This window comes from Gavialis gangeticus, unplaced genomic scaffold (genome assembly GCF_001723915.1).
Source record: "Gavialis gangeticus isolate Ggan-Ray unplaced genomic scaffold, GavGan_comp1, whole genome shotgun sequence".
Taxonomy (NCBI): domain Eukaryota; kingdom Metazoa; phylum Chordata; order Crocodylia; family Gavialidae; genus Gavialis; species Gavialis gangeticus.
This window is the reverse complement of record NW_017728980.1, coordinates 15,436,477-15,452,140: the sequence shown is the minus strand read 5'-3', so window position 1 is coordinate 15,452,140 and position 15,664 is coordinate 15,436,477. Positions and strand designations below refer to the sequence as shown.

At 49.5% G+C, this 15,664-nt stretch overlaps 2 protein-coding genes across 3 annotated transcripts in view; both read right to left on the bottom strand.

Annotated features, from left to right (window-relative positions):
• HMBS (hydroxymethylbilane synthase) overlaps nt 1–137 on the bottom strand; it is a 10,239-nt gene extending 10,102 nt beyond the window's left edge. Inside the window, exon 1 of the mRNA XM_019510989.1 lies at nt 25–137. Coding sequence (XP_019366534.1) covers nt 25–36 — 12 coding nt within the window. The 5' untranslated portion in view covers nt 37–137. The remainder of the gene's footprint in view (nt 1–24) is intronic.
• Nucleotides 138–585: 448 nt separating this feature from the next.
• Nucleotides 586–15,508, bottom strand: VPS11 (VPS11, CORVET/HOPS core subunit). Of its 2 annotated transcripts, XM_019510961.1 has the most exons (16): nt 15,330–15,502; nt 14,771–14,919; nt 14,452–14,587; nt 12,774–12,937; nt 12,429–12,676; nt 11,765–11,966; nt 10,533–10,684; nt 9,073–9,259; nt 8,499–8,642; nt 7,520–7,708; nt 6,963–7,124; nt 3,209–3,348; nt 2,715–2,917; nt 1,966–2,137; nt 1,643–1,865; nt 586–895 (listed from the first exon to the last, which is right to left on the bottom strand). In XM_019510961.1, exons 1-16 carry the CDS (start codon nt 15,478–15,480, stop codon nt 731–733), a joined length of 2,787 nt encoding a protein of 928 aa, XP_019366506.1. In that variant the 5' UTR covers nt 15,481–15,502; the 3' UTR covers nt 586–730. The 2 variants fall into 2 exon arrangements, with proteins under 2 accessions (XP_019366506.1, XP_019366514.1); XM_019510969.1 differs by lacking the exons at nt 586–895; nt 1,643–1,865; nt 1,966–2,137 and adding an exon at nt 2,144–2,442 and having other exon boundaries at nt 15,330–15,508.
• Between the last annotated feature and the right edge of the window lie 156 nt (nt 15,509–15,664).

Genomic DNA, 15,664 nt, shown 5'->3' with positions numbered 1-15,664 from the left:
CGCAGCGGCCCGGGCGGGACTCACCGTGGCGGACATGGCGGCTCCCGCGCGGGCCGCGGACCGGAGCCGAAGCCAAAGCCAGTGCTGTGCACCATCCCACCCGGCCGCCTCAGCACCAGCTTCCGCTACATCACTTCCAGGTCGTGACGCTGACACAGCGCTCGCGGGCTGGGCCCAGGTTGTGACCCCGCGCAGGCGCACTGCGGCCGCCCCCCCGCCCCCCGCGCGGCCCGACGCGGTCAGGTTCTGCTCGGACCCGGGCGGCCAGGCGGACAGGCCGGCCTCCAATGGGCAGAACCGGGACAAGCGGGGGACAAAGCTGCCGCAACCTAAGCGCCAAAAACTACCCCCCACCGCCTCTGGGTAAAGCCTCCTGCTACGGCCCCTGCTCCTCCCTGGCTCGGGCAGCACCCCTGCCCCTGCTCCCACCGCCACCTGCAGCGGGACTCGACCCTGCACCAATGCACTAGGGTGGGCACGGGGGCCGGGGCGCGAGGCTAACTGAGGCTAATGCAGCCTGACCTGGGTTCAAACCCATGCCACGAGCGGGGTTTATTTTTTATATATGCTAACACCATGGTAGCTTCCATCTTCCTCTTATCTCGTCACTGGCGGGTTTACAAGTCATTGGAGGAATTCAAGAAATCAAGATGCAATAGCCGAGTCCCTCGACATACACATGCCACGCTAGAAGGACCTAGCAGGGTGGCGTCCGACGTGGGAGCAGACTCTAGGTGCTGCGTTTCGTATGTATGAGGAGTTCCCTCTGCAGACCAGCATCAATAGTCGTGGCAGATTTGCCTGGCGGCAGGTCAGTGATGAGGGTGAGCTTGTTGAAAACCCCACGACCGAAGTAGTCAGCAACAACGGAGAAGCCATCATTAGAGCACTTAAGCTATTGGGAACAAAGACATCTGATTAAAAGGGGGCTGAATCCTGCTGCAAAAGTATTCCTACCCCCCCTGCTGGGTCACGTACAAGCAAAGCAGAGCTGTCATCGTCCTGGGACCCCCCCGTCAGTGCCCAGTTCCACTAAGGTTTTGTAAAAATGGATATTCATCCCTTAAGGCTGTTCACATCATCAAGTTACTTTAGGAGAGGCACAGAATCTATGGGTAAACATGCCAAGCTGAACGCTGGGCTTTCAACATGGCTCCTGTAAGGGTGTATGTTGCCTGACCCACAGTTTCCCAATGTGCTCATTAGAACATGCCAGCTGTGCATGCTAAAGTCATACTTTTCAACCCAGGCTGAGAAAAGATCCTTTTCTGAGCCAATTCCACTGTGACCAGCATTCTTTTCCTTCCTGAAGTATACCACCATCTGACGGCCTAAGCCACTGTGCAGAGTTCCTGTGCACCGCTGAACAGCTGCTTTAGCTATGGTACTTGAAAGGAGATCATCTCCACCTCCATTCTGAGACCACAGAAAAAGAGTGTGGATAAAAGTCATCTTAGAAACAGGTCACTCAGCTCCCCGTGCTCTATTACTTGGAGTCAACATGACCCTGTTTGCAAAGCAGCTTGCCTTCTGTTCCCAACAGGTGTTAGACAACACGCAGAAGCCTGACCTGTGCTATTAACCCACAGCTATTTAAAACCCAGCAAGCACAAAGGGAAGACAGCAATGGTGACATCTCTACCTGATGCTGAAACTGATCGTGTAGGTCTCTCTTCTGCTCTTGGGCTCGGATCATGTCCATCACTTTGCGGTTTTCCGGCATGCAGGTGGGACACTCAGAATCGCTCTCAGAGTAGCTCTCAAAGCAGTGCTGATGGAACGAATGGCCACACAGGAAGTGGACAGACGGCAGCTCCAGGGCACCTGTACAGATGCTGCATTTTGTTTTCTGGAAGATCTTGGGACTGAGACAATGGGAGCAAAAGGGTGGTAAAAGACAGAAAATATTTTTTCTTAATGTGAACTAGACATCCCATCACAAGACAAGAAACCCTGAGGTCCAACCTTGTTTTGAGCTCTTCAATCTCCTGGCGGATCTTTGTGGTTTCTTCACGGTACTTCTGAATCCTCTGCTCATCCTGCTCAATCTGACGACTCTGCTTCTGCAGCTTGTTGATCAGATAATCCTTGATCACAGATAGTGTGGCTGTGGAGTTGTGAGCCAGAGTCTGCACAACTACGATAACCAACATGTGGGTACAGAAACAGACAGGGATTTGCAGAAGCGACACTGCTTTCCTCGAAAATGCCACCTAAAGGCCAGGGTGATGGTTTTACTACACTGCCAACCTCTTGATGTAATGAAAAAAGTTAAGCTTTGGAATATCTGGTAGGAGACACTAACCATAAAAGAGGTAGCAGGGATCATGTCTGGGTGGCTAGGGCAAGGGACCTGGCAGTAAGGAAATCTGGATTTTATTCCATCTTTGCCAATTCACTCTGGGGCTTTGGACAATTCACTTCTGTGCTTTGGACTTCCCACTGGAGGACAGGAATAAGGCTCAGTCACCTCACAGATGGGTTGTGAGACTTATTTCAAAGTTCCCGTCTTTAAATCAAGAAAGTATATTATTACTCTCTACTCTTTTATCCTTCTGTACGCGATACTAGGGAACTAGCTATGCCTTTGCATGATCTCTAGCTGCATTAGTATGAGACCAGCTATGTCCTCAGCCAGTATACTTCTGCTCAAGCCCTCAGTCTAAAGGGAGTATGCTCCATCCCTGTTCTCTTGAGGTAGGTTTTGTCATTACCAAGCAGTGGAGGCATGAGGTTCTTGTTTTCTATGCGTTTCAGCACTGTTGTGATGTATTCCTTGCAGTTCTCCTCCTTCCGGGCAAAATAGCTGAGAGCCTGTTCCCAGAGACATGCCTCTTGGTCTCCATACAGCTCACATACCTCAATCACCTTCCTGTACTGCTCATTCTGCATGTGATAATGCATGATCTGTTGAAAACTGAAGGGAAGGGTAAATTAGTTAAGTCAATCCACTTTTCCCTTATACTACAGCCTGCTGTCCCTATAGTAGCAACCACATAATCCCGCCTGCACTAAGGCCAGCCAAAGAGAACCAACCCCTCCTACTATACATAACGCCGCCCTTCTAAAACAGTCTGGGTCCATGTAAATCTGTCGCCTGAGGTGGGATCCTGTTTGAAACTCTCAGAGGACCTTTACCCTCGGAGAGCAGAAAGGTCTGTAGCTAAGTCGCTGGGGGGTTGAGATGGGGATGGGAAGTAGCACTCACAGTTTGCCCTGTTCATAGAGGTAGAGGACTCCATCCTTGAAGTTGTGCATCTGACATAAGACCAAGGCTTTATCAAAGACACATCTGAACTTTCCACTCTTCAGTAAGGTGATGGCTTCACTGTGAAGTTTCTCTTTGATCTAGGCACAAAGCCAACCACAACACTAAGTCTCAGGAGACAAAGATTTTACCCCAGAGACCAGACACCTATCCCTAACAGCTCTTATGGCAAGAGTGGACAAATTAAGGCCCGCAGGCCAAATCCGGCCCAACTGACTGGATCTGTCCTGTGGACAGGTGCCCGCCAGTTAACTGGATCCAGCCCACAGCTGTTCCCAGCACAAATGCAGCTGCCTGGCTACTGCTTGGCTGCCCCTCAACTCCCTTGGCTCCTCCTCTTCCTACCCCTGCTGCATGGCTGGAGAGAGTGAGAGGTAAGTTGCAGCTGGGCAGCTCCTGCTCCAGTGTGCAGGGCTCCAGCTCCCAGCCACCTTCCAGCCACTCAACCACCCGGAGTGATGAGCAGCCCCCCTGCAGGCAGCAGAGTGGGTGAAAGGCAGCTGGGAGCTGGAGGTCTGCACAACGGGGCAGGAACCACTCGGCTGCAGCTCCCCCACCCTATCTGGAGCAGGTAGCAGGAAGAGGACAAGCCAGGGAGAGGGGAGGAGCAGAGTAGTAGCTGGAAGGCTGGGACTTCAGTGAGCTAGATTTCAGGAGGGTGGACTTCAATGAGCTAAGAAGAATCAGGGGGGAAGCACTGAGGTCCCGGAGGGGAGCCAGGTGTCCAAAGAGAGTGGTCACTCCTTAAGGGGACGATTCTCCAAGCCTAAAGGGAGGTAATCCCAACACAGATCAAAGGGGGCAGGAGGGCACAGAAGCCCCCATGGCTCACCAAAAGCATCCGGAAATGTCTCCTAGCTAAAAGGGAGGCACACGCCCAATGGAATGGAGGGGCCATCACCAGGGAGGACTATGCTGCGGTTCCTCGGGGATGCACAGGGGCAGTCAGGAAGGCCAAGGCGGAGCTGGGACTGGGACTAGCTTCCCGGATCTAAGGACAACAAGAAGTCCTTTTTTAAATACACAGGAGGCAAAAAGAAGGTTCTGGGTAATGTTGGGCCCCTGCAGGACACACTAGGAAATTTGGTCATCACACCAGGTGACAAAGCTAACCTATTTAACGATTTCTTTGCCTCCATTTTCCTGAGCAGGGACCGGAACAGCCACCCCCCGCACCCCCCTGGGTCCCCCTTACACCCCAGGGGAGGCACACCTCGGCCAAGGGTGAGGACCTAGTCAGGGAACTTCTGGAGGGACTGGATGCATTCAAATCAGCTGGTCCGGACGATCTCCACCCCCGAGTACCGAGGGAATGAGCTGAGGTCATTGCGGGACCCCTGCAACGGCTGTACGAGCGCTCGTGGTGCTCTGGTGTGGTGCCAGAGGACTGGAAGAGGGCCAACGTGGTTCCCATCTTCAGAAAGGGGAGGAAGGAAGACCCGGGGAACTATAGGTCAGTTAGTCTTACCTCAGTCCTGGGGAAGCTTTTTGAGAGAATTATTCTGGCGCATGTCCAAGAGGGGCCGGGGGGGGGAGATTATGCTTAGGGGCAACCAACACGGGTTCATTCGAGGCAAGTCCTGTCAGACCAACCTGGTGGCCTCTACGACCAGGTCACCAAATCCTTAGACACAGGGGTAGCAGTGGACATAGTCTTTCTGGACTTTCGGAAGGCCTTCGACACCGTCTCACCCCATTCTCATCAAGAAACAGGGAATGTGGTGTCGACACCCACGCGGTCAAATGGGTCGCCAACTGGCTGGAGGGCCGCACCCAGAGAGTGGTGGCAGACAGGTCATTTTCGACCTGGAGGGATGTGGGCAGTGGGGTCCCGCAGGGCCCGGTCCTCAGGCCCTCACTGTTCAACATCTTCATCAGTGACTTGGACGAGGGGGTAAAAAGCACCCTGTTCACATTTGCAGATGACACTAAGATGTGGGGGGATGTGGGTACACCAGAAGGGAGGAACAGGCTGCAATCAGACCTAGACAGGTTACAGGGGTGGGTGGATGAGAATAGGATGGACTTCAACACCAACAAGCGCACAGGCCACAGCTGGAGTACTGCGTCCAGTTCTGGGCACCGCACTTCGGGAGGGATTTGGACAACATGGAGAGGGTCCAGAGGAGGCCACTCACACGATCAGCGGGCAGCAGGGCAGGCCGTATGAGGAGAGGCTACGGGACCTGAACCTGTTCAGCCTCCACAAGAGAAGGCTGAGGGGGGGGAATCTAGTGGCTTGTTACAAACTAGACAGAGTGGACCAGCAGGCACTGCGGGAGTCCCTGTTCCCCTGAGCACTACCAGGAGCAACTAGCAATAACGGTCACAAGCTGGCAGAGGGTAAATTCAGATTAGACAACAGGAGGCACTACTTCACGGTCAGGGCAGCTAGGATCTGGAACCAACTTCCAAGAGAAGTGGTGCTGGCTCCTACCCTGGAGGTCTTCAAGAGAAGGCTAGATAAACACCTTGCTAGGGGTCATTTGACCCCAGTAATCTTTCCTGCCATGGCAGGGGGTCAGACTCAAGGATCTGCTCAGGTCCCTTCCGACCCTACTAACTATGAAAGTATGACCCCACCAGGAGTAACACTGCCAGAAAGCTGTGCACTCTTGCCCGACTAGGGCAGGAACTCAGCACCGGCTGCCCTGGATAGGGCTCAGCCCTATGCAGAGCATTGCTGGGGCAGCCAAGGTGGGACGCTCGCACCTGCACCACACTGCCAGGCATCTTCTGCTGCATGCGCCCATTGCTCTTCCTTCACCCCCAACCCCCAGCAAGCTCCTAGGACCTACTGCACAGGCAGCAGCCCACACACCTCACGCCCCCCACACCCTATACGCAATATAAAAAGCATAAAACTGTCTCTTGAGCTATTAGGCAATTGCCTCTACATGCACTACTCAAATGCAGATAAGTCCGGAAAAAATACTTTTTGAATTAAATTATATAGTATATATTTGATTTTTAGCATACAATTTGCTTTATCTATAACATGTTACAATGACATCTTCTAAAACGTTGCGTGCGCACGGCCCTCGACAGGTCTAAATTCACTAAGTGGTCTTCGAGCCAAAATAATTGCCCACCACCACCTCATGGCACAGAACGGGGGGGAGGGGGGGCAATTATTTTGGGCGGTGGGCTTCTTACTTAGTTTTGGCAAGCCATCGACGGCCACATAATGGGCAGCCAGGGGCAGATAAATATCAATTTTCTAACTATTTTAGGGGCCCCATGGGCCAGATATAATGGCCCGGCAGGCCGCATCTGGCCCACGGGCCGCATTTTGCCTGCCCCTGGCATAGAAGCTGCTCTCCTACCCTGTGGACAGGAGGAATTCTGCTTTGATTTGATACTGCAGCAGTTGCCCGCAGAAAAACAGCTTTCAGCACAGGACAGAGAGGGTGGAGATGTGCGGGCTAAGGCATTTGCCCATGGGATTGTAGTTCCCAAAAGCTACGATGAGCGAGAGCCCCAAAGAACTGAGGCAGTAATAGTTTTGTTCCAATGGGGCACAGAAGACGGGAGGGGACTGGCCCGGCCTGTCCATTTTTCTGTCTAGCATATCAAGCCAGGGTCATAACCAAGCTAACAATGCACAAAGAGAGAGCTCCCGGACTAGCGACATACAAGCAGAGAGCCTGGGCTGGAAAGCACTTCCTAGTTGCAAGAATGAAGGAGGTCATACCTGTGGATCCCGTTCGTGTGCCCAGTTCTGAAGCCGGAGTTCCAGCAGCGTGTCATAGACACCTTGGGAAGAGTCATGCTGCACTTCTGTCATGTGCTCCAGAAAAGCCTTCAGCTCCCGAGAGTTGTTTGCAAATATTGGAATGAACTCCTCGGAATTAGCCTTAAAACAAGCCAGAAGGAAATTTTCACACGCTGTCCAGTCTCAAGTATACACTTCCCACCTTGTACAGAATGAGCTCAGCTAATCTCCTCAGAGATTTGCCTCTTTCTTGACAAGCAGTACACATCTAGACCCTGAACATTCAAACCGCTGCACGCCAGATCCTAGGAACCCCTTTCAAGCCACCACGGTGGGAATTCTCAATCCTGCACAATACCACAAGTAACCATACCCTTGCCCCCTCCTAAGGTAAGCCTCCAGTACTACCTGAACTCTATCCAGGGCAAGAAAACTCACATTGCCCCAATGTTTTCTAGCACATTTAAGTGTAAAAATCATCAGTGAAAAAAAGCAACACAAGAGTTGCTTCTCTCGTCTTCTCACGTGTACCCTACCTTTTTCACCTCCAGCATCCCAGGCCCTTCACAGTCTCCCGATGGCCGGTAATCTGTGCACAGGATCTTCAACAGTTCTGTGGTCTCGTTGGGGACATGGTGCATGAGGGTTTTGCCATACCGCTTCATATTGCTCTCTGCCTGGTCGTAGGGCAGCTTGCCAATGTAACGCAAGGCCTCCTGGTAATTCTGTAAGGAGCAGCTGATCAGGCAAACCAGGAGCCACTTCCGTCCTCCAAGTAAAAAGGTCAAACCTGTCTGCCCTACAGGCAGCACTTGAAAAGCTCTTTAAAAAATGCCATAAATACCTTTTAAACCAAATGAGAACTTTGTCTACCACTGCTTTGCCCACCTCTGGGATCAGAGGATTGCATCTAGATGAGTGACACTGATCCTGGATACAACAGAGCTAACACTAGCATTTACACCAGTATTTCTCAGACTAGGATATACACACCTCTGATGTTATGCAGCAAAATTTCTAAAGGGTACATGGGAGGAAGAAATGGGAAGGCAAAATATTGTATAAGGGGAGATAAACAGGAAAAAAATGACCCCCTCTCTCTTACGGTTACAGTGCATTTGTACTCACAAAGTACACATTTTCTATTATCCGTAACATGGAATAATAGGGGGAGCACAGCAATACAGCCAACAAACACAGGGAGGCAACTCAAGGGTCTGAGAACTGCTGCCTTAGGTTAAGTCTATTTCAATCCTTGGTCACACGCTGCTCAAGATCCTTCCCCTTCTCTTAAGGAGCACCAAAGGTACCTCTGACTTCTCTATTAACACTCTTTCATATGGATCAAAGAGATCTGAACAGTACACAGCCACAGCAGCTCTCTGTAGTGGCACCACAATTGTTCCCCGAGTACTTTACACACCAACACCAAATGGAAGAGGATCCATTATACAGAGAAGGGGTTTCATACCACACGGAAGACCCAGAGAGAAACGGATCGTGGTATCCCCTCACCTTGATATCCTCCAGCTGGATTTTGAGGTACCATTCATGGTGCGCATGCTTTTCTGCCAGGTACACAGCGTGGGAGTAGTAACCTGCTTGGCGGAGCACCTTGATTGCTGTCTCCACATCAAAGTGAACTTCACTCTCACTAGTCTATAAGGAAGAAATGCAGGGCAGTGGGTGTGACAGGCTGACAAGCAAAGAACCTCAACGCTGTTGCTACAGAAACACTGGCTGACATGCCCGAACACCTGCCAGTAACCATTAACATCTTTCACGCAAGATGAGGATTGAAGCTGTACGTGGCCTGTGTTCCAGCTACACTCTGCCAAGACTTTTAAGGGTTAATCACAGTAGGAGCATTGCAGTCTCCCATATACAAAGCTTTAAAACTGCAAGGCAGGTAAATATGTAATGGTGCTAGGCCCTTGGAGATAAGCACATGAGAATGTCAAGGGAGCTATTCTGCCATACTTGCACGGGCAAAGCTACCAGTACAAGTCAGCCTATGTTACTATTACCCCTTTGCTAGTCCCCAAGGTGGCCTCATAATTTGCACAATTGTTTTGCCTTTCCCCATTACCTTGATGAACTCTTCCAATTTGGAACTGTCTTTGAGCTTGGTGTAGCAGTTCAGCAGCAACGTGGTGTGGTCTGCATTGGCCAAGGACTGCAGATGGAGCGTCTGCAAGTAGGCTGTCAGGTTGTGGATGCGCTGAGCATCCAGGAACTTCCGAATGACGTAAGATGGCTCTAGTTTTCCAATGGTGCTTACAGGATAAAGACATTACAGGAGAAAGGTTTGTATGGCAAAGTAAACCGGCAAGAGGAGAATCAACCCACAAGCAGAAAAATCAGCACTCAACCAGCACCTGTGCATCCAGAGACAAAAGTGCTTTCTTACGTAGAGCAGACAACAGACAGGAGATTCCGTCTGTAGCTAAAAATGACACTTCATGAAATGCAGAAAGTTACTCTGGGCCCCACCACAAAGGTTCTTAATACAATGTTATAAGCCCTGATATATATGGGGGAACACAGGTCACAGTTAAAGCAAATATTTCAAGGATAGCAACTTCTAAGCATTTCCCAAGGAAATATTAACAACCAGCCAGACTCAAGGTCTGCCTAGTCATGCCCTCTCTCTGACAGGAACCAGACTCAGAAAAGATACAAGAATCCCATCAACATTTGTATACAGAACTGGGATAATGCGCCTCTCCTGCAAGGCACTTCTAATCCCAAGGAATCAGGGAAAGGTTTAACTCCTAAAACATGAGCTTTCAAACCTTCCCACATTTTACTGCTTTTATTAATCATCACCTCCTTGAATTCCTATTCACATGGACATCCACCTCCTTGAATCTTACTCAGCTGTTGACATCAAAAGACATCCCGCGTTAAGGAGTTTCAATTACACTGCGTGAACAGAAGTACTTCCTTTTATCAGCTTTGAATTTGTCACCTTTCTGTTTCACTAAATGCTGCCCTCTCCTCCTCTCAATTTTCATGGTTTGGGACAACAGAAGCTTCTGAGCTACCTACTCCACATTATTAATCACTTTTATCATGCTGGTTCTTGCTTTCTTCTATCTAACAAAGTGGTCCCAAATCTTCTCACTCCCACTTCATCGGAAACATTTTCCTGGCCCTTTATCATTTCTGTCCTCTTTCCGTAAGCCTCCTCTACTTGTGCCGTGCCCTATTTGGAGATGGGATTACTACTACTGCACACAGAATTCCAGACACTTGTAAACATCAGTGTATACAGTGGCATTAGAATATGTTCAGGTTTAAGTCTATATCCTGTTCCTTAACATCTGGACTCCTAGTCAGTCAGTTGCAGTCAGAATAGCAAATATCTTCACTGAGTGATGTTTAGGCCCCTCTCCTGCATTTATGCTGTAAACGTTGAACTCTGCAACATCAACTCTCTCATCATCATAGGATTAAGTTTGACTCTGGGTTTAGACAAATAAAAAGATACCTGCAGATCACGTATACACTATTCATTTTCCTTTGCTCAGCATAGCCTCTGCCTACCGGATATACTGCTGAATAGCTCCATCATGGTTCCCTTTGTTGTACAGATGATCTCCATACTGCCTGAAAATCTCCGATAAGCCATCACTGTCCAAATGGTGACTCTTGGCCAGGTTAATCGCCATCTCAAACAAGTTTTTTTTGAACAGCATCTGGAGAACGTGAAAGAACAAGATTTGGACAACTGTGGCTTCCTCCCTCCTCCCAAAGCAGATATACTGTTTACCAGCCTTGAACTCAGAGACAGAGGGAAAAAAAGCCACCCCACAAATCTTCTCCTGAGACTTAAGCAACTTGGACTTCTCCGTCATAAAGCACAGAGGGAGAACAACAGAAACACAGACAGAAGATGAGCCTTGAAGGTGGGACAGATGGTCCTCAGGGAATGAAAAATAGGAGTCTCGCAGGGATAGACTGGAGGAGGTAGACCTGGGTCAACCACCGCTGTTCTGGTAACAAGACTTCACAGAACAGAAACCTGGCACATGAGATTGCAGGGAAGTGCCTCCTGACCAGCCTACCTACTTCTAGACCACATCTCATTAAGGCACTCTCCTCATCAGATCACGTGTATGCTTCATTTCACCACAGCTGCTGTGCTTTCCTTCCATACTCAACCTCAAGTTGATTCCTCCGCCCCGCTAAGCTTTCAAGAACTAAAGAGGTCAGCTATGTAGACCAAGGTGTCACAAATGTACTCAGTGATGGGAACCAGATTTCATTTCTTCTTATAGCCTCTGGGCCAAAATAGGTAACTAGGATGATACATTCCCCTCAATACACAGAACGCTCACAAGATGCATTGGTTTGTACTCCATTCAGATTCGAAAGGCTTCTCTCACAACCCAAGCAGCTGGACTTTTCAATATTTAAGTGAAAGATTAGATTCTGCAGAATCTGAAAGTCACATATAAGTACATTCAACCTGTCAAATGGAGCAGGGTGAATGCTATCTCCATTCCGGACAATGACATTTAATTTGCTACGTTCCTCAGCAGAGAGATGTCACTGTACTATTCCGAAAGCAAGCTGTTTGTTCCATTTAACGCTACTCAAAGTGTTTTACGGCCTGTAAGCAGCACTGAGAGAAGCCTGCAACCCCTCAGTCATACAAATAAGCTATCAGTACATTAGCACTACATAACGAGTTAACCCATCTAATGAGTCTTTACAATCAGAGATATAAAATACAGACTAAAAATTGTCACACAAACAACGCAAGAGTTGCCTGCCTCAAGTTTGGTTTGTGTATCCTTCTCTTGCAGTGCATGGATTTTCCCATCTCTGGTCAACACGTAGAGAGACCCCCACTCAGCTAACACATCAACCACATCATCAAAAACTGAGCTGTAGGCGATGAATTTGTTATACAGGTCATAGATGTTCAAGAGTTGCTTGTCTGAATTCTGCGGATCACTCCCAGCAAACTCAGACCTGGAGAATGGAAGGAGGGCAGAGAGAGAATGTAAAGGTACAATCTCCTGGATTTCTAAGTCTAGTTAACAATAGCACCGTCTTAACACAGCCAGAACTGAGATGTCCTCAGCAAGCATGCAAGGTTCTTCTTGATGTTTAACTCATAAATGGAGCCTTTAGGCAAAGCTCTGAACAACTACACCACTATGGTAGTATTCAATTCTTATTCTATATGTTTTATTAGGAAAATCAGGAGGGAGCTAACAAATCCCGCTGGATGTGGATGCTGCTACCCCACCATCCTCCAATGGCTTCTGCAAGTTCAGATGGATTCATAGGAGCCTTTATTAGGTTCTAATACCAAGACGGCACAATAATGTAAGTAGACAACCTAGCATAACAAAGCACAACGGAAGTTGAAAGGAATAGTAGTTGGACACTGAATACATTAAATGGATTTGTCCACTCCAGGAGCCCTACTTTGGAGAGCACTTTGGGTCCTTGGAAACAATGACGAGGTATCCCCGATACCAGTGAACAATCAACTTCTGCCCCTCAAAAGCAAAGCAGGGACCTCGCTCATCTGGCTGGTACAGATAGACACATTCATTTCCTGCCACAATGAACTGGAGATCCTGAGAGGGGTCACTGAGGGTAGAGCAGCGCAAGCCACAACCATGAGTGTCCAGCTCCAGACGAGGATAATCCTTCACAGACAATGTGTAGCACTGTAGGGGCACAAGTGAGATGACGACTCAGGACCCAATGCAGCCAGTGAGCCACACCCTGGCCCCAGTTACAGATTTTTTCAAACTCACGCCTTACCTGGACATTCTCAGTGGTTACAACAAAGAGGTGTGTGGTTTTGCCAGACTGCCTAAAGGCAAGGCCAGTAACTGGGTAACTGCCTTCATGCAAAATGTGGGTCTTACTGTGTCGATCTCGTGTGATGTCCCCTTTTGTGAGCACAACGCTCCCATCTGCAAAACCTGTTGAAGAGAATTGACAAACAAGGTGTGTCAAACACTCTGGGCCAGATCTGGACTGGATCCACAAGCCACAAGCAACTGCAGGTGACAGCACTTCCCCAGTGCCAGGCGGCAACACAGAGCCACATTCAGATGGCACCATGAGTTCATCAGGGTCCCGGGACCTTGAGTTCTGCAGCAGGCCTGCCCCCAGACCACCACTGGTCCACGTGGAATGGTTCCACGGGCCAGATCCAACCCGGAGGCAACAAGTTTGACACCCCTGGACTCAACTATTTATACTTATGGCACTTCCAGTACATTAAGTAGTGCGAGCATAAGGCAGTTCCAGGTAGCTGAATATTCCTTGGTTCCCATCCCAGCTAGATATTAGAAACGGGTGAGCCTGGGATCTTATGTCAATTAACCAAATATCACACTCCTACCCTTCATAAACCCTAAGTGAATCTGTTTATTGATGTTTCCTGATTCTCAGAAAAAGTCCTGCTGTTTGGAAAAAGGGCTGTCGCCATTTCCTGTACCTTCAGAACACCTGCATACACTTCCCTTTATGGACTGTTTTTCTTTCTTTACTCTCCTTTTGTTTTGCTTTGCTAGAATGGATGCCTAGCTCAGTAGAACCAGCCTCATTTAGCCATTGTTTAAAATCAAACACCCCAAAAGTATTTAAGTTCTGACGCACCCAGCAATATAATATAAACAGAAACCACCTACTCAAAAATTACAGATTTAAAATAAACCCTTTAAGTTGTGCTGTTAACACCACTTCGCTAAAAGTCCAAGGGTCTAAATTTAAAGCAAAAACCCTTAGAAGCCACTGCCAAGAGGATGATTATAAAGTGGTCTCCTCACCCACTTGAGCTGGGACTAGCACCAACACACACTTCAGAAAGAAATAAACATTTAGACTAGAAATTGCTTTCCACACATAAGGGAAGGCAAGAAATGGAAAAGATTACGTAGAAAAATTAGGATCACTCCACCATCGGAGGCTTCTAAGACCCAGTCAGACAAACGTCTATTAGAATGGATTAGATATAGTTCAACTCATTTTGAAGCAAGTGAGTGAAACAGACAGAGCTGGAAAAAGTAGTGGAAGACTATTTCACTTTTTTTGCACTTAATTCAGCTTCCATTAAAGGACCTAGCGCCATGCATTCTTTCATGAGTACTCCCCTGTGTTTGCACAGAAACTCAAAGACTTCAGGTCAAGGATTTCCCCATGAAAAGCACCATGCCCTTACCTGTTTTGTTCTCCCATATCTGCCCTGCAACTATTCCATGGGAATGTTGAAAAGCAGCCAAAGAGAACTGTTACAAATGAATACTGAAAAACAGATTTCATGAACAGATTTCCTGAATAGGTTTCTGTTTTAGCTGAAGAGAACCAAAGTTTCTCAAAAGCCCCTTTAGTTATACTTTAACTCCCACTAATTTACCATATGAAGCTAAAAAACACCAAAACATTTGGGAGCTGTTTTTGCACCCTCAGGAGTGGGGTGATTTTCACTTACCAATAGCCATGAAATTAAGATTCTCATGGACAGTTAAACAGGACACAACGGTGGGTTTGTTCCCTGGTATTGCAGGAAAAATTCTTGTGCAAAGTGGATTCCCACCATCTCGCTTCTCCAGGTTCCAGACTTTAACCTGGGGACAGAGTTCAGATGCAAGGAGAAAGCATTACAAGATAGTTGGATTAAAACCTCTTTTTTTCTCCCAGGCTAACAGGCCCAGGATTTAGCATGCAGTCTTTTAAACAAATAAGCTGCGGGAACTCTTCCTAAGAAAGGCCGGTACGGCAGCTCACCTCCCCACTGTCATTTGACTTACCAAGGGATTAATACCTTCTTCATCTTCACCAACAGAAGCTAAAATATTGTGCTGCTTCATCTGGTACAGGTGGGTCACTCGCAGTTTATAAGCCTGGAAGCTGCTAAGTTGAAGGGAACGTGACAAGAACCAGATGTGACCTTCCATATGTGGATGCTAGTCAAGGTGCTTCCATTACAACCAGGTGCTACCAAACCTCACCCAGCTGCGCCCTTCCTCATGCTCCGTGGTGACCGGCAGCAGCTCGGACACTGACCCATTTCTCGCCAGCAGTGCTATCGCACAGCGCAGCACGACCGGCAGGGCGATCGGGACAACCGGAGATTGGCTGCTACACTCCCCGGAGACGAGGGTAGCAGCGGCCCAGCGTACAGTGGAGGGGGACTTCACTCGAGCCCCTGCCCCTGCCTGGCAGCCCAGCGCCGGGCCGGACACTGCACTTCTAAGGCCGGGATGAAGCGCCCCAGGGGCACGAACCGAGACCGGCGCTGCCGGTGACCCTCGAGCGCTGCGACCGCTCTCCCGGCAGGGGCCGCCCACCCAGCCCCATCAAGGATATCGCCGAAGACGAGGCTGCCGCGGCCCGAGTCGCAAACCGCGAGGCCTGGAGGTAGCGCCAGAGGTTTCCCGCCACCATCGGGCCCAGGCGGCTCCTTCACCGCCTCGCGCTCGAAGAAAACGAAGCGGCGCCACTGCAGGTAGGCCGCCATCTTGGCGCGCGGTGGCCGGCGGCGTCACGTGACCGCGGTCGCCTCCCGGCACGTGACCGCAGCGGCTCCTCCCCGTCACGTGAGCAGGGCTGGGCCTGCGCGCGCCTCTCCTCGCCCCGCGGCAGCGCGCATGCGCGGGGCCCGCCCTCCTCGCCCCAGCTGTCGCACGGAAGGCGCCACGCGC

What these genes read in the sequence shown, in the direction of transcription:
- VPS11 (XM_019510961.1), bottom strand. Translation starts at nt 15,480, where the DNA reads ATGGCGGCCTACCTGCAGTGGCGCCGCTTCGTTTTCTTCGAGCGCGAG. An exon ending in TCTTAATTTCATGGCTATTG is followed by an intron (nt 12,938 to 14,451) that starts GTAAGTGAAAAT and finishes TCTCTTCAACAG; the next exon opens with GTTTTGCAGATGGGAGCGTT. An exon ending in CACACGAACGGGATCCACAG is followed by an intron (nt 3,349 to 6,962) that starts GTATGACCTCCT and finishes CTTTGTGCCTAG; the next exon opens with ATCAAAGAGAAACTTCACAG.